Source organism: Pongo abelii, chromosome 6 (assembly GCF_028885655.2).
Source record: "Pongo abelii isolate AG06213 chromosome 6, NHGRI_mPonAbe1-v2.0_pri, whole genome shotgun sequence".
In the NCBI taxonomy this organism is placed as follows: domain Eukaryota; kingdom Metazoa; phylum Chordata; class Mammalia; order Primates; family Hominidae; genus Pongo; species Pongo abelii.
In genome coordinates, this window is record NC_071991.2 from 60478374 (window position 1) to 60496691 (window position 18318).

General features: G+C 48.4%; 1 protein-coding gene across 2 annotated transcripts in view; it reads left to right on the plus strand.

The window, feature by feature from the left end:
• The window catches only part of GSDME (gasdermin E), a 61449-nt gene that overhangs the window by 33488 nt on the left and 9643 nt on the right, over positions 1–18318 (plus strand). For both annotated transcript variants that reach the window (XM_054559371.2, XM_024249867.3), the window contains exons 4-6: positions 7388–7559; positions 9227–9347; positions 16199–16363. In XM_054559371.2, the coding sequence (XP_054415346.1) occupies positions 7388–7559; positions 9227–9347; positions 16199–16363 (458 nt within the window). The remainder of the gene's footprint in view (positions 1–7387; positions 7560–9226; positions 9348–16198; positions 16364–18318) is intronic.

The following is an 18318-nucleotide window of genomic DNA, read 5'->3' on the forward strand; positions in this document are numbered from 1 at the left end:
CTGGGATTACAGGCGTGAGCCACTGTGCCCAGCCTACCATTGTTATTATCAAGGGTTTTTGTGTAAGAGGAGCCTGCTAGTGGTGGCTGCCTTGGCCTGTTCCCTGAGAAGCTTGCATCTGGGCTGGTGCCTGGAGCATAGCAGGACTCAGGTATTTGTGGAGATGAATGAAGGAGAGTTGAAGTGTGGGGTCTGCATGACAAAGCTCACCCTCCTGTGTCTCTGCAGGAGGCATCCCCGGGACCTCCTTTATGCTTTGGTAAAGAAACCTGCTTCCCTCCTTTTGGATATTGTCAGACTTAAAAGTTGTCTCTGGGTTTCTCCTCTGTGAGTTTGCATTTTGGCTCTTGAAAGGCTTAGAAGCAGAGAAAATGGAAATTAAAGCTTCAGGCTGGGAGAGGAGGCAGCTTCATTAGGGCTGGGCCTGGGGAGCTGATGGATGCTGGAATCGCTGGAGCCTCCCTTCCTGCTGGGCTGCTCTGGTCCCCAGCAACCACGCTGGGCTCTGAGCCACGCTTCCCTCCCTCCATCACTGCCTGCCGCCTCACAGCAGCTCCTGCCTGTTCTCCTTTTCCAGCCATCTCCTGTCCTGTATCATGTAGCTGCTGTCTTGAGTGTACCCATGTCTTGTATCCAACTCCTGTCTTGTGTCCATGGAGCCATGCTCTTAATTGCTTTGAGGGTCCAATTCCTTAAGGGAGGAGACCACCCCTCATATTGTCTTATGTCCAATTTCTGCCTCCAAAGAAAGGCAAAGTAAAAACTAAAAGGCAGAAATGAAATCCACAAGCAGACAGCCCAGAGCCACACCCTGGGCCTGGTAGTTAAAGATCGACCCCTGACCTAATCGGTTATGTTGTCTATAGATTACAGACATTGTATAGAAAAGCACTGTGAAAATCCCTATCCTGTTTTGTTCCGATCTAATTACCGGTGCATGCAGCCCCCAGTCACATACCCGCTGCTTGCTCAATCGATCACGACCCTCTCACGCGCACCCCCTTAGAGTTGTGAGCCCTTAAAAGGGACAGGAATTGCTCACTCGGGGAGCTTCGCTCTTGAGACGGGAGTCTTGCCGATGCCCCCGGTCGAATAAACCCCTTCCTCCTTTAACTCAGTGTCTGAGAAGTGTTGCCTGCAGCTTGTCCTGCTACACCTGACTGAGGGCTCCCTCATAAAGCATCCTGAAAATTCTGGCCATTTCTTTGACCACCCTGGAAAGGGAGCTTGACTTGCCATCCCCGCCAATAGTGGAAGGAAAAAAACATTTACGGAGCCCCTGCCATCTGCTGGTTAGAGCGTGGGTCATTTAATACAAGAACTCACTGAACGTAACCCTCATAGCAAATTCTCAGTTTACAGATGTGCAAACTAAGCTTCAGGACTGGAGCAGTAGCTCAGCTAGGAGGAGATTGTGTTAGTCTGTTTGCATTATTATAAGGAAATACCTGAGACTGGGTAATTTATACAGAAGAGAGGTTTAATTGGCTCATGGCTCTGCAGGCTGTACAGGAAGCATGGTGCCAGCATCTGCTCTTGGTGAGGCCTCCAGAAGCTTCCAGTCATGGAAAAAGGTGAAAGAGGAGCAAACATGTCACATAGCAAGAGCAGGAGCAAGAAAGAGGAGCAAGAAAGAGTGAGGGGGAAGGTACCACACTCTTAAACAACCAGTGTGAACTCAGAGTGTAAACTCACTCATTACTGCAAGGTGGGCACCAAGCCTTTCATGAGGGATGCACCCCCGTGACCCAGACACCTCTCACCAGGGCCCACCTCTAGCACTGGGGATCACATTTCAACATGAAACTTAGAGGGGACAAACATTAAACCACATTGGAGATAGAGCAGGGAACCAACTCTGGGATGACTCCAGGTCTTTGTGTTATATCGACCTGCCAGGTACGGGCAGAAGGGCAACCTCACAGTAGAACTGGGTGGGCAGAGTTCAGCAACTCCCTGAGTGAGGAGAGGGCGTTCTTCTCAACTGAGTGTGCACCCCCTTCCCCTGCCTCCAGACTTGCTCCTTTGGGGCTGGCCCTTTCTGTTGAGGATATACGCCTCTGCCTCGGTGGCCTCCTGTTCTTGCTTTCATATTGCCGCCCCCCCAAGAAGAGCAAGGAGGCTGCCCTTAGATGTGTGAAGTAGACGAAGAACATCTGCTTGTTTATTTTCTCCTGGAAGAGCTTCTGCTCCATTTTCCCTGTCTTTGGGCATTGGCTCCTGGCTGGACTTGGGGAGAGGGTCTCATTCCAACCCTGCCCAGGTTTATGTGATAAACCATTCATTTATCCCCCAACTGGGTGGATAGCACAGGGCTAGGCACCAATAAAAAGAGCAAGTACTTTGTCCTCCAGGAGCTTACAGTCTGTCCAGAAGGCCTTTTTTTAAAATACATTTTTTTTTTGAACTGGGCAATCTATTCACATGGTTTAAATGTCAAAAGGTCCAAAGAGAAAAGGTGAAAAGCCCCTCCCCGCCATCTGGTTCCCCATCCAAGAGGCGACCACTACTAATAGTTTTCTGTGTCTCTAAAGCCATTCTGTCTGTGCTGCTCAGTGGCTGTCACAGGGCCCGAGAGGAAAGAAATCAGGACAAGTTGGGGAAGAACTGTCAAATGGCACAGGGCGGCAGCCACGAGGAGAGTGAGACGGGCTTGGGGAGAACAGGCAGGCATGGATATTCTGATAAAGATTCCCAGAGGACTCGGGTATAACTTGCTTTTCCAGCCTCCATCTACTGGTCTGGTTACATAGGCAAGATATTCACATATAGAAATGAACATAGCAATACAAGAGTTAATAGAAATGAAGATTCAATTCTAGTACAGCCCAAGGGTGCCCTCACCCAGAAGAGGGAGACAGCAGCTATGGGTGCTATGGCCATGTGGGCCATTGTAAAAGACCTGGGCTTCACAGCTGTGTGACTTTGGTTACTGCCATCAACCTCTCTGAGGCTCTTTTTTTTTTTTTTAAACTCTCCTGAAACCCTCAATTGAGAGTTTTAAATGTTTTGTTTCATGAACTCCATTAGCAGTTGAAGAAACCCATGGGCCTCTTTAAATGCATATAATAAAATACATAAGGTTATACAGTAAACAAATTGCATTGAAATTTGGCTGGTTTCTGCACTAGGCGGGCACAGGGGAGCCCTGTTGCATGGTGATTTCTGTTCTGAGGAGGGCCACAGCCAGGGTCTGGTGACTTTGAACTGTTCTGGGTCTGCATCTGAGAACACTGTCCCCAGGGGACACCAGCTCTCCCCCTAGGGCTGCTTGGGGCCTGCTGGAATTGACTCAGGGAGGAGATGGGGAAGAATTCCCTCCCGAGATTGCTTTTCAGAGAGTCAAATGAAAAATCCGTTTTCCCTGACGTGTAGCTTCCCCTCTGTCCCCGTGGGGCCTCTCCTAACTAAAGATGATTAAATATTTCCAGCATTTGGTTTCCAAAAGGTGGCAGCACTGTCCTGGGAAACAGAATCCCAGTGACTTGGGTGGAAGTGTTTGCTGCTAGGTGGATGATGCCTGTGGTTTTTGCAGCCCTGCCTTGGTAGCCCAGGGAAGGATTCCCAGTGGCCTGCATGAGCTGTGGTTGTGTGACACTTAACGTTTGTTTCTGGTCACCCGAATCCTAGCCTTGGAGACAGTCTCTATCCCTGGGCGAGCTTCTGTTCCTGCGCTGCAGTGGGTCTGCCCCACAGAGACCTTTTGAAGGCAGCGACTTAGCAAGCGTCTCAGGACTGCCCTGTCATCGGATACAGCAGGCAGTTGCTTGCCCACCTGCGTAGATGGCTGCCCCTCTCTTTTGGTGTTTGAGGTGGGGGTTCTGGAGGGAGGTGGGCATTTTAAGCAGTGGAGTCTTGAGTGGTCTAGGCTGAGCTTTTTCTTTTCAAACAATTTCACACTGGCTAGGAGCAGTGTCAAGTGTTCAGTGGATTCTGTTTAGGGCGGGTAGGAGGGCTGTGATTTCCAATCCAGCAGAGTCACATCAGACTCCTAAAGGCGGCAGTTGTGGGGTCGTCACCAGGTGGTGATGCGTCTGACATGTGTCTAGCTGGGAGGAGCCCATTCCTTATCTGTGAGGGCATAGACAGACGTTCAAGAATCTGCTAGAATTTTGAGCAATAGAAGGAAGAGACCATTGGAAAGGGAACAGTTGAATGTATGTTCTGACCGGTGGTTACAATGGCTTTTATCTTTAAAGTCTTTGCCTATGGGACCAAGACATGCAATCCCTTAGGAAGATCGTATCTGCTATGCACCATTTTTTGATCCAAGCTGCGGATCCTCCATTTCCCCCGTCTTCCGTGTCTTCTTTCACACGTGGATGCACAAATACATATGTACACATTCATTCAAGCAAATAGAGGAAAAAAACCCACAAGTTTTATTTACTCATTTATTCCAAAAATATTTCCTGAGCTCTTCCTATGTACTAGGCACTGATCCTGGCCCTGAGATATGCAGTCAACAGGATGGGACACTCGCCACCTCTGTGGGGTTTATATTCTCAATGGAGGAGGCAGGCCATGAGCAGATAAAGGAATGAGCTAGAAAAATATCCTATGGAAATGTGCTCTCCAGAGAAGTGATCTTAGGGTGTGATAGCGTGATGGGGGTGCAGGGAACGCTTCCCCGAGGAGGTGACCAATGAGTCAGTGAAATGTGGCCATCAGGGAATGTGTGCTAAGGCCTCGGGGTGGGCACACACCTGGCGTTTTTAAGGAATAGTAAGAAGGCTGGAAGGTAAAGTCAACAGGGGGCAGGGCAGATCACATGGGGCCTCGGCCTGGGAATGCACTGGACATGGGATATAGCCATTGAAGGCTTTTAAGAAGGGAGTGATGTGGAAAAGTACCTCTGACTCAATTCAGTGCCCCATACTTCCCATGCAGGGCACACACTGTGGCTTTGTGAGCCTCATAGAGGGACACGGGAAGGTGGGTGGAGCCAGCTACTGTTTGTGTGGCATTTAACTCTGTGCTTGGCACACCCTAATGGCTCACTGCATGCATCTCATCTAAACCCTGATGCAACCCCATGAGGAGGGGGGCCCTGTTACCAACAGTTCATCCACGAGAAAACCTAGGTGCAGAGGTGGCCCTTCACTCGAGCTTGCCCAGTGGGAGGGCAGAGCTGAGATCTGAACCCCAGCCCTGCAGGCTCCAAGGTCCCTGTTTCCTGTTCCTTCCTGGAAATGGAGTCTCTCGGCAGCTTTGTGGTTGTCATCAATATATTTTTATCATGTGTGAGACATTTTTATAATTTGAATTTCCTTAACCAGTACTAAGATTGAACCCGTTTTTCCTATGTCTTATCTATTTGCTATTGTGGTAAAATAGATGAGAAGCAACATGTACTGTTGTAACCATTTTTAAGTGTAAAATTCAGTGGCATTAAATACATTCACCCTGTTGTGCCATCATCTCTACTCTCCATTTCTAGAACTTCTTCATCACCTCAAATAGGAACTCTGCAGCCATCAGGCAGTGACTCCCCTTCTCCAGCCCTGCAGCCCCAGTAACCTCCACTCTGCTTCTGTCATTATGAATTTGCCTATTCCAGATATTTCATATGAGGAACCATACAATATTGTTCATTTGTCCCTGGAGTATGTTACTTGGCATAATGTCTTCAAGGTTCACCCATGTTGCAGCACATGTCAGAACTTCTTTTTTTTTTTTTGAGACGGAGTTTTGCTCTTGTTGCCCAGGCTGGAGTGTGGTGGCACGATCTCGGCTCACCGCAACCTCCGCCTCCCGGGTTCAAGCGATTCTCCTGCCTCAGCCTCCTGAGTAGCTGGGATTGCAGGCATGTGCCACCACGCCCGGCTAATTTTGTATTTTTAGTAGAGACGGGGTTTCTCCATGTTGGTCAGGGTGGTCTCGAACTCCCGACCTCAGGTGATCCGCCTACCTCAGCCTCCCAAAGTGCTGGGATTACAGGCATAAGCCACTGCGCCCGGCCCAACTTCACTTCTTTTTATGGCTGTATGATATCTCATTATATGATTATAACACATTTTGTTTCTCCATTCATCTGTTGATGGACACGCGAGTTGTTTCTATTCTGGGCAGGTGATTACATTGAGATGGGACTTTCCTAGCTACTCACTCCAGTTCCAGGGCTACTTTCTGAAGCCCAGAGAACCTGAGTCTGTCTAGGATGGGTGACCCAGCACGTGTGTGGTCAGGGATGGGTGCTGAGCTTTTCAAGGTAACTAACCTCTTAAAAAAAGACCAGCATGGATACCATAATTTTTCTTGTGCTGTCACCAACTCTAGTTTGGTTCTTTTCCTGTCCATTTCATAGAATCATAGCATTGAATGAGATCTCCAGAGAAGTTATTTCCTCATTTGCTTCTAAGCATGAAATCATCTCCTATAAATAAAAATTTAGTCTGTTCTTGAAAGTTTGCAGAATTTCAAGTGGCTAGGTGGGAGCCCCAAATCTCTGCTGAGTGACTCTGGACAGGCCATGCATAACCAGCCTCAGTTTCCCCATGTGTAAAAAGACATCAAGCCCCTTCTAAGAGATGAAACATCTTTCCTAGACAGGTTAAGAAGTTTCCTCTTAGTTCAAATCTAATTTCCTTCTTGCTACTCATACTTTAGGCCTATTCCTTTCTCAATGAGAAGCAATTGGTCACCATTCCTCCCATCATAATCCTGTATTCCCTGGGCTACGGCTGTGACGTCTGACATCCCTCAGCTCTGATTAAATAAAAAAGTGAAGTTTCCAGGGTCTAAGGCACATGGATTGCAGTTTCCTTCCTGGTTTTCTTTTCTTTTCCTTTTTTTTTTTTTTTTTTTTTTGAGATGGAGTCTTGCTCTGTTGCCTTGGCTGGAGTGCAATGGCACGATCTCAGCCCATTGCAAACTCCGCCTCCCAGGTTCAAGCGATTCTCGTGCCTCAGCCTCCTTAGTAGCTAGGATTACAGGTGTGCACCACCACGCCTGGCTAATTTTTGTATTTTTGGTAGAGAGAGGGTTTCACCATGTTGGCCAGGCTGGTCTCGAACTCTTGACCTCAAGTGATCTGCCTGCCTCAGCCTCCCAAAATGCTGGGATTACAGGTGTGAGCCACTGCGCCTGGCCCTGGTTGATATTCTTTTCTTCTCCTTGACAACCGGTACTGCTGTTTGACTGAAAGCCCCCTTCCCTTTGGCATCTAGCCTGGCCCCCAGAGGCCCGGCAGCTCTGAGGTGGCCTCAAGAGAGTTTGGTTTATGCGTTTCCAGGTGACCTGCCACCTCTTTCATCACGAGGAAATCAACAAAGCCTGGCTGTCACCTGCTCACTCCTCAGCTGCCTGCTGTGCAAGAGGAAATTCACACTACACCACCAATGTCCACTGAGGCACTAGGCCACTCACATCCATTTTTCTTTTTCAGAACAATAAATCTGAGAAACCCTGTGCTCCAGCAGGTGCTGGAGGGAAGGAATGAAGTCCTGTGTGTTTTGACACAGAAGATCATGACGATGCAGAAGTGTGTGATCTCTGAGCACACGCAGGTCGAGCAGAAGTGTGGCGGCATCGTGGGCATCCAGACCAAGACGGTGCAGGTGCGTGCGATCGGGCTGCCCTGCGGTCATGGCTGGGCAGTCATGGAGAACTTGGTCAGGGGCCTCTTTGGGTGGTGTCTTCATTAGTCACGACTCTTTCCGTAGCAAGTTAACAGAAACCCAACTCACATTGTCTTAAATGAGCAAGAGTGTATCGGCTCGCGTAGCTGAAACACTTGGGGAAACTGGCTCCAGTCACTGCTGGACCCAGGCCTTGAGGATATAGGGAGCCGCCTTCCCTGGGTCAATCCCCTCTCAGATGGGCTCTCCCTATGGTGCTGGCAGCTCCAGGCTTGCTCCTGATTTGCTGCAACTCCAGGGGTGAGGGGGCCTAGGACTGGGTCTCACCAGACTGTCCCGGGATGTGTTCATTCCTGAAGCAGGGCAGGGACGCAGGCACTCGAATGGGCCAGGCAGGCTGGCGTCAGGTGCTCTTCCTGTGGGAGGCAGATGTTTCCCCAAGAAAAATGAACACACAGGCACTGATCAGGCCAAATGCAAGAGAATCCCTAGCGCCTCTCAGAGCTGGGGTTGTCACAGTGATTACTTGGAATTAGCTGCTGCAAATCCTTTGTGGGTTGAGTTAGGGCAGGTAAGATCTAGCTATCTCTACATAGATTCTTTTGGATTAAGTTATTGACAGTCTTACCAAGCTGATCTGTGAGCCAGTACTAAACTTCAATGGACTAGGTGGCCATCAGCCCCAAACTCTTTCTCCTCCAGCTTGCCATGGTGGCTGATATTTTCTTAGAGATTTACTTCTTGGGATGACTTTTGGCTTTTTCTAGAGGAACCCAGAAAGTTGTATTTGGAAGGAGCTGGAGGTAGAGGTCTGGGGCCAGCACTCTTGCTGGGGTGGGGCTGGATAGCAGCAGCGAGGGAGGCGCTGATGGGAGATGGCTCAGGCTGGCCCTGCTGGTGCTCCTGCCACAGTCACTTCCTGCCAAAGTTTTGAAGCCTTTCAGAGTCAGGAGGCCAGCTGCCATTTCTCGACCCAAAGCAACACACTCTGACCAGGATCAAGTTGCTAAGAAAAGTTCTCTGATAGCCAGTGTTTGGCCAACAGATAGACTCTCATCTTCCTCTCACCAGGACATCGTGGGAAGGGGTCCTGTTTGTCAGAGTGTTTAAAGGCGGGAGCTTTGGTGCCTGACATCTTGGCATTTCCTGCCTCTCCTCCTTCCAGCCTCTCCCCACTTCCCTCTCTGTTCCTAGTTTTATCAGCACTGTGCACCATCTACAGGGGTCTGGAGTGATACGCATGGGGCGGGGGGCCCTCTCAGCTAGGTTCTCCCAGTCCAACTTTGCTAGTTTACAGTTTTCATTAGGATTTCAGTTGTTTCCATAACCTGTGATGGAATTGGGAGGTGATCTTATGTATCGTATGATCTTTGCACAGCACTGTAGACCTAACTTCACTGTATCCCACACTCTGGAATCTTGCTTTGATGCCACCAGGTTGGCCGTTTACTTGGGAATGTGTGTAGTGATGCCAACAAGGATTGAATCCCTCCATCGCCCATGCTGGCTGGCTCCTCTGTTCCACTCGGTTCTGTGGACGTTGCTCAGCATCTCTTATGTACAAGGCACGAGGCTGGCTGCAGTGGGGAACAGAGCAGCTGGGAGAGCCCGAGTGCACAGGTGGGAGTGTGCGCTTTTGCCCACAGGTGTCAGCGACAGAGGATGGGAATGTCACCAAGGACTCCAGCGTGGTGCTGGAGATCCCAGCTGCCACCACCATTGCCTATGGTGTCATTGAGTTATACGTGAAACTGGACGGCCAGTTCGGTGAGTGCCACCTCCTATGGGTGCTAAGGGATCCCCAGCAGAGGATCCCTCAGCAGAGGGACTCGACTGCTTTCCAGAGGACTCGACTGCTTTGGAGACTGTGGGAAGAGAGGGAAAGAGGTCTGAAGAGGGTAGATTGTCCCATGACATGGTCCCTGGACACATGGGCTGCACTGGGGGAGGGATGTGGTGAGGGATGCCTGGAGCAATGCCACCCTCTCCCCCAACATTGGTGTGGGGTGAAGTTCCACCAGCACGGTAGAGGGCTGGGCTGTGCCCTCTGGGCATCAACCTGGGCTCTGCATCAGACACACTGGGCATCAACCCTGGTGCCATGATGTCCTATGAGGTCTCAGGCAAGTTGCTGAATCTTGCTGAGTCTTGGCTTCCCTGTCTCTGGAAGGTGAAGGGCATTTCTTCACCAGGCTGTGTGAAGATTTAATGAGATGAGGCCTATGAAGCGCCTGGCACAGTGGTCATTTATTAATTCCTCCACCTTTGCTATTAATAGCATTATCACCATTATTGTTATCCCACCTCCTCTCCGCAAGTATGAAGCCAGACATGCTGAACATGACTTTTCTCTGCTGATCACGAGTGTGTTCAAAGCGCAGAGACCCAGCCATTGTCACAGAAGAAAATCCAAGCTTTGGTTCAGCGAGTGTCTGCTCCTCTTAGGTGTTCACAGCCCGTTCCCTCCTCATGTTCCCAATGAGAAGAGGTTGTGTTCACTCATGAAAGCTGTGTGACCACTCCTTAGGGACATGAGTGGGTAAATGTAACATAATAAATTGTGAAGTTTTTTAGATGTGACAATGGTATTTATAGTTATATTTATAAAAATGAGTCATCCTATCTTTGAGAGATGTACACTGAAACATTCACGGATGAAATGGTAATATGTCTGTGGTTTGCTTCAAAAATAATATGAGTGGAGCATAAAGGGTGTGAGCGTGGGCAGCTGCCGAGGGAAGGAGGCTTGGCTGAGAGGGGACAGTGGCTGAAGCTGGCTGATGGGCACACACTGGTTCATGCTCTTCCTCTCTATTCCTGTGCAGTTTGACATTTTCTGTAACAGCAGTTTTTAAAAGGGCCGTGATAGACCACGCACATGCCTGCTGCTGCCTCCTGCTCCTCCCCCCTTTGTGGAAGGGGGGGGCAGTCTCCCGTGACTGCCCTCGCTAAGCCCACACGAGTCACTGCGCCATTCAGCAGCCACTAGAGGGACTCGAATAGAACGCTCAGTGTCCTCGTGTGCTGCTGTCCACAAGCTGAAGGGTGTTGAGGATCCCTAGGAGAAACAGGCGAGGCACACAAGGAGTGCATGGAGCCTCCCTCTCTCATTCTGCAAATGAAGCAGCCTGCATTTTAGGGCGGTGAAATGATTTATCTGAGGTGACAGAAAGAGAAAGTGTCAGTTTGAAGCAGTTGGTCAAAGAGGTCGCTCAGGGACCAAGAAATGCTGAGAATACCAGGTGTTGTGACTTCCTTGAAGCCCGTAGTTCCAAATTTGTGTCCTCTGGGGTGTTTTCGTTATTATTGTCATCTTACTCTTTCTCTTTGAAAAGACTTGTCTTCCAAAAAAATTGCATCACGAAGATGATCAAATTGTTCTTCTAGTCTCTGTTATCCGTATGTGGTAAGTAGGGTCACCATCTGCACTTTTGGGTTTCTAGCCCCCCTATGTCTGCCTTGGTGGTCCTGTCCAGTCTTACTGATAGCCAATGGTGAATGTGTCACTGCCCCGCAGCTTACTGAGGTATGATTGACACACAAAAACTATGTATGTTTAAGATGTACACGTGATGATTCAATAGACATAGACATTGTGATGGGATTACTACTGAGTCAAGCTAATGAACACATCCATCACCCAGCATGGTTACCCTTTGCATGTGTATGGTGAGGACACTTACTGTCCACCCTCTCAGCAAGTCTCAAGTATAACACTGCAGTACTATTAGCTATAATCACCATGCTAGATCCCCAGAACTTACCAGCTTACAACTGGAGGTTTGCATGCTTTGACAACATCTCCCCATTTCTCCCAGCGCCTGGCAACCACCAGTCTACCCCCTGCTTCTGTGAGTTCAGCTTTTTTCAGTTCCATGTATAAGGAAGACCATGTGGTATGCATCTTTTTGTGCCTGGGTGATTTTATTTAGCATACTGTCCTCTGGGTTCATCGAGGCTGGCACAAATGGCAGGCTTCCCTTCTTTTTCGTGGCCAAAAAGTATTCCATTGCGTAAATACATCACATTTTCTTTATCTGTTTGTCCATCAACAGTTACGTTATTTCCGTATCTTGGCTGTAGTGAAGGATGTGTCACTTCTGTAAGGCCTTCTGAAATCTTGGCACGCACCTGAGGATGCCCAGAAGTGCTCTGCAGACCCTTCGGTGGCGGGGACCCAGGCTTGGGCTGCCACTCTAGGCGGTGGTCCCCCTGCGAGCTTCCTCCTGTTTGTCCCAGGAGGTGACCAGACTCTGCCCTGACGCAGCTCTGTGGAGGTGGCCTCTTTCTCAGATGGGGTTTGAAAGACACACAGCCTTGTCTGGCAGGGCTCTGCATTTCAATTTCAAGGCTTTTATCTTTTCCAGCTTCCACTGTCTTTGAAAATAAACTCCTCTTTCTGCTGCTGAGAAGAGGTACCCTGGGGATATCTCGGCCTTCCCTTGGCTCGTTCTGGGCCCTGGTCTAGGAGGCAGCTCCGTGGCTCCTTCCTATGGCGGCTTGGTGGTCAGGCCATCGTTCTGGGTGACTCACTGCCTGATTTTAAACCAGTTCTGCTATTTCTTTTCTTTTTTTGCCCATCCGTTTTCTGTTGCTCTTGCTACAGAATGTTCTGGTATAGCTTCATAGACATAAACCTGCAGTGGTTGGAAGGGCCCTTGAGAAGACATGCCTGCTCTCTCTCCCTACCTTCCTGGTGGGATTGCATTTGACAGAGATCCTGGTCGTCCTTTGAAACCTCGAAGGGAGGCAGACTCCATCTGCATTCCGGCCAGGTGCTTCAGCCATGCCAGCTGCAATAAGACCCTTTCCTTCACCCACAGCTCCCCTCTCAGGAGACACTTATGCCCAATCAGAAACACCCTTTCATTCTCTTGACCTTCTGCCTTGCACTTTTATACATCTTGGGATTTGTTAGCGTCCTTCACCACCAACTTCCAGTTGGATGCCTTGTGGGCGTGAACCTGTGTTTCCCACGCTGCACCTGAATCTGTGCACGTCTTCCCCCTGGCCCTAACACCATCTCCCTGCATCCCCACCTCGCTTTCCTTAAAGACAGGGCCTCGCTCTGTGACCTAGGCTGGAGTGCAGTGGCGGGATCATAGCTCACTGCAACCTTGAACTCTGGGCTCAAGCAGTCCTCCCACCTTGGCCTCCCAAGCAGCTGGGACTACAGGCGCTCTGCCACAGACTCGTAACTGGCTACTCTGATTCTTTCCTGTCTGTTTCATCCTAGCAGTGTAGCTAATGGGATTAAAATTGACCACTTCACTCACCTGCTCAGACACCCTTCTGTGGCTCTTTGTCCCAAGAATGTAGTCTGCACCATGTCACGCCTTATGGGCCAGCCCAGCATGGGTCTCATGCCTTCCCTCTGGTCACAGTGCCACTTGCCCCATGATCTCACTAAGGTCTGGGGCATGGCATGCCCTCTCCCACCCCCAGGCCTGCTGCGCCTCTCTCTGGGCGTGCTCTCTGCCTCTTTTGCTCCTGCCCAACCATCAGATGGCTTTTCTGGTTCTCCTTCCCTGTGATGGGGTTCAGGACATGCAACCCTAAGATATTTTAAAGTAAAGGAATTTGAAAAGATGACAGAAGCAGGAAGGTCACTGTGACCTTCCCCTCACCCTTCTCCCTGTAGCAGGTCATAAAACCTCTGAAGGATTTTCCAACCTTCCCCTGATGCAGGTTACAGACCCTCAGGGGAGAGGCGCCGTCCCTCTGCCTGGAGGAAAGGAGCAGCCATGTCTCCCGACACAGGACACAAGAGAGGTGAAGAGACAGGCCTTGCTGAGTTCCTGGATGAACGGCCTTTCCATCATATGCTCTGCCCTGCCACATTTCTCCACCACTGTCCCTCAAACCTAGCATAAAAGTACTCAGATTTAACTATTTCTTCACATGTTCATTTTCTTATGAAGGCTTCCATGTCATGTAAAACTGCTATTCGGTAAACTTGTGTGCTTTTCTCTTTTTTTTTTTTTTTGAGACGGAGTTTCACTCTTGTTGCCCAGGCTGGAGTACAATGGTGCGATCTTGGCTCACCACAACCTCTGCCTCCCGGGTTCAAGCGATTCTCCTGCCTCAGCCTCCCGAGTAACGGGGATTACAGACGTGTACCACCACGCCTGGCTAATTGTGTATTTTTAGTAAAGACGAGGTTTCTCCATGTTGGTCAGGCTGGTCTCAAACTCCCGACCTCAGGTGATCCGCCTGCCTCGGCCTCCCAAAGTGTTGGGATTATAGGTGTGAGCCACCGTGCCTGGCCTCTCTTGTTAATCTGTCTGTTGTGATAGGGGCCTCAGCCATGAACCTAGGATGAGCAGAAGGAAAGATGTTTTTCCTCCCCTCCACCTGCCGGTCACTCTGGCCTCAGCCCTGGTCAACCCCTGTCCCCACTCTTACCACACTCATTGTCAAGGCCTGGTTGTAGTCCTTTGTATCTGTGGCTGTGAGCACAGGGCCTGGTATAGGGAATTTTAAAGATTTACATCGTTGCATATTTGCTGGCTGGCTGGCTAGGGATGGATGGATGAACAAGAATGAAGGAATTAATTGGTAGTGCCCTCAGGGAGCTATGCATGGGTGAAGGTGAGAGTGTGGTGTGTGGTTGGTGCTGTAGATTCTTAAAATGCCAGTTGGTTCCACATTATTTTGGGGACCTGGCAGGGCTTCTGGCAGAATTTGAGGCTGTGTGAATGGTCAAGGCTCCTGTCCTCAGGGAACAAAGTCATGACCTAGGTGCTGGTTCACACTCCTGCACCCCAGTGGCTAAGCACAAAGTGTGGAGGAGCAGGGTCAGCCTGAATGCTGGTGAGTGTGGGCCAGGTGGGTAAAGCCAGGGATTCTTTCCTTTGTCTTTAGACAGCCATTCTTCTTTTCTTTTCCATTCTGTCTTTATGAGCATCATTAATGCCCACAGCAAATGAAAATATGTGCTCTAATACTCATGCCTTCTACATTTCAGCAAATACGGGGCCCTGCCACATTTTTATTCCATAGCCTTTGCTTATGTACACAAGTTAGTAAATAGAATCATAAAGAGAACGCTAATTCTTGAGCTCATTTACTGTTTCTGCTTAGCAAGGACGTAATAACTTACATTTTTATCTACACCTTAGATACCTCAGCTGGGTTCTCAAATATGGAAGTGTTTGAGAAAACATTTCTTTGCTTTTTTTTTTTCTTTTTGAGACAGGGTCTTGCTCTATTGCCCAGGCTGGAGTGCAGTGGTGCGATCTTGGCTCACTGCAACCTCCGCCTCCAGGGCTTAAGGGATCCTCCTACCTTAGCCTCCAGAGCAGCTGGGATTACAGGCATGCGTGACCATGCCCAGCTCATTTTAATTTTTTTTGTAGAGACAGGGTCTCACTATGTTGCTACTCTCAAACTCCTCAGCTCAAGCAATCTGCCTGCCTCAGCCTCCCAAAGTGTTGGCATTACAGGTGTGAGCCACCATGTCCGGCCCTTTTTATTGTTTAAAAAACTTTTTATTGCCTGGAGCGGTGGCTCACACCTGTAATCCCAGGACTTTGGGAGGCTGAGGTAGGTGGATCACTTGAGGTCAGCCTGGCCAACATGGTGAAACCCCATCTTTACTAAAAATACAAAAATTAGCCAGGTGTGGTGGCAGGTGCCTGTAATCCCAGCTACTCGGGAAGGTGAGACAGGAGAATCGCTTGAACCCAGCAAATGGAGGTTGTAGTGAGCTGAGATTGCACCACTGCACTCCAGCCTGGACGACAGAGCGACTCTGTCTCAAAAAGAACAAAAACAAAACAACCAAAAACAAACCTTTTTATTATGGACATTTCCCACATGTTCAAAAGTAGAGATAATAATGTAGTGGGCTCCCATGTGCCCATCATCCAGCTTCAGTGACTAGGGCGATTCATGTTTTAGCCGCAACTTCACCATCTCCTTCCTCTCCTGCTGGATTATTTTGAAGCAAATCCTAGGGATTATATTGTTTCATCTATAAATATTTTAGTACCTTGAAATGGTAAGGCTTTTGAAAAAAGACTAGCTTTGCCTTCATAGAAATAGATTCATAGACAATGTATTCTTTTGTTTGCCATTTTTCACTCAACATGTTTGTGAAATTCATTCATATAATTGCGGACATCAGTATTTTATTTTTTATTGCTGTATATTATTCTATATATTATAGAAACATTGATTTCTTAAAAATATAATCACATAACTACTTGGCCACCTAAATATACTGGCAATGCTTTTTAAATATTATCAGTGTTCAGATTTTCCTAGTTGTTTTGTGCATGTCAGGTTTCATTTGTCTGTTTACAATCAGTTTGTTCAAATCAGGATAAAATAATATTTCCAGTGTTTTAAAGATTGTATCCAGCCTGTTCAGAGAATATATATTAGGGAGCTTTATGTAAGAACAGCCATTTCCTTATTTGTTGGAAGTGGCTGGGCTTTTGGTCAAGCAACATAATGTGTGTAGGGATCGAGTTTTATGGGGAAGATGGATGGGTCTTCTGCTCCACTGAGTTAGGTCTAAGATGTGCCATCAAGGCTGGGCTGACCCTGTCCAGACTTGTTGGCACATCTTAGACTCAACTTTACCTAACTTGTCCTTTTCTCCTGCACTACAGAGTTCTGCCTTCTCCGAGGGAAGCAAGGTGGCTTTGAGAACAAGAAGAGAATTGACTCTGTCTACCTGGACCCACTGGTTTTTCAAGAGTCTGCATTCATAGACATGCCAGATGCTGCGCATGGGATATCTTCCCAGGATGGACCATTAAGTGTTTTAAAGCAAGGTATTGCCAGCAGGGCAGGAGTGGGCAGTTGAGGGCCAATTGAGCCCTGTATCCCAAGAGGTGGTGTGGCCTTCAGCATCAGTGACCCCTCAGTGACTCACGGAAAACATATGAGAAGAGAGGTGATGCCGCCGAGGCCCAGTCCACTCGGCAGGACTCACCTCGGTTGGATCTTAGGGAGCCCCAGGTTGTGGGTGCTGTATTTTAGGAAGCCGGGGGAGAATGACGCTCCATGGGGCAGGGGTCAGAGACTGAGGAGTGAGACAGTCAGGGGCTTGGCATCTTTCTTTCATTGTAAGCACAGAAGCCCTGTTGACTAGTAAGAATGGCTCATCAGCCGCAAGGATGGAGAACCCAAGTTTTGCATCTGTTTTGTTATATTCTGGGCTTCATTGTCAAGACAAGCAATGCTTTGTCAGCCTTGCAAAATGCTCTCTTGGAGGCTCTTTATCCACATGGCATGGACTGCATGGTGCCAAAGTGGAAGAGGGGCCATGCCCAGGATGTGCCTGCAGCAATTCCTTTTGCTTCTCACAGCGTATTGTGCTGGTTTCTTTTGTCGGGGGTGTGGGGGCGCAGCATATAGGAGGAGATGGGCAAGGAAAAGGGGAAACAAATAGGTGAGAGCTTAGCACAGAGAGCTAGGAACCGCTCAGTGTGCGCTCTGGCTTGGAGGGTAAGCACAGAAGCCCTGGTGACTACATCCATGGAGCTTTGATGAGTCCCAAACCAGGGTGCTTTTGTAGCAAAAATGTCCGTATTTGAAGAAATGACAACAAAGGCCCAATTTTAATATAAGGCTTTCCTATCTTGGCTTCCTTGAGATGGATAAGTGGGTGCAATTTTCAGCTGCCACTTAAAGGATTTTGTCATTGTGGGTTAGAACCACAGCACAGTGGCCCTGCAGCCACTGGGGAGCAGAAGGCAGTCCCGTGCTGCAGCTTCCTTCTGTCCTGCCCACAGGCCCACCCTTCGAGTTGGCCATTCTGGTCAGCAGGGGTGCAGTGGGAGCTGGGTGTGTGAATGGACCGACCAGGACAGCTTCTCTCTTCAGGCTGGGACTGGTAAAGACATAGTTGTGTGTATAGCAGAGTTTTGAAATATGGTGGTTACTGATGTTCTGTGTTCCTCTGCGTGGGGCTTTATACAACTGCTAGTTGGAATTGTCCATCCTCATGGGTGGTACCTTGATGTATTAGTGTGTATCCCTGCATATGAAACCTTTATCAAATCTTTAAAAATAAAATCTCCACTAGACTTAATTTACAGGAAGCCTCTGAGTATCTTAAAAACAAACAAACAAACAAAAAACCAAAAAAACAAAGGAAGAGAGATTCTAAGGGGAGAGGCCCCTAAGCATCCTGCAGAGGCAAGAGCTTCAGGGACTCAGTGCTCAGCTTGAGGACTCGTGAAGAAGCAAAGGATAGAAAAAGAAAAGAATAGCTGTGCTTGCCATGAAAATAGGGCGCCAGCCCCTTTAAAAATGGGCATTAAATATTAAAGCATAGAAAATCTGCAATGTACTACAGGAAAGGACATGAAAAATATGTATTTTGGAATTTGTATGGCTCTAAAGCATTGTAAAAGCACTGACTTTAGTAATTCAGCTTTGATAATTTACTTCCAGAGAAATCATGCTAAAGAGGAATTTAAATGACTTTTCCAGAAAATAATTGATTAGACTTAATTAATGTTTAGTGAGTCATCAGAGAAGAGTGAAGCTTGAAATACAAACTTGGCTTCTCTCTTTATCTCTCTCTCTCCTCCCTCCCTTTGGTTTTTGAAAAATATGCAGGGTGGCGTGTAACTTGATGTTTATTTCTGAGTTCCATGACTGACTATGCAGCTGGGAACATCCATGAAAGAACTGATGACGATTAGGTATAAAAAGCAGGAGTTGCTGTCCGACGTCGTGAGATGTGCATCACGGTCTTGAGACTTGGGTGTGCTTTGTT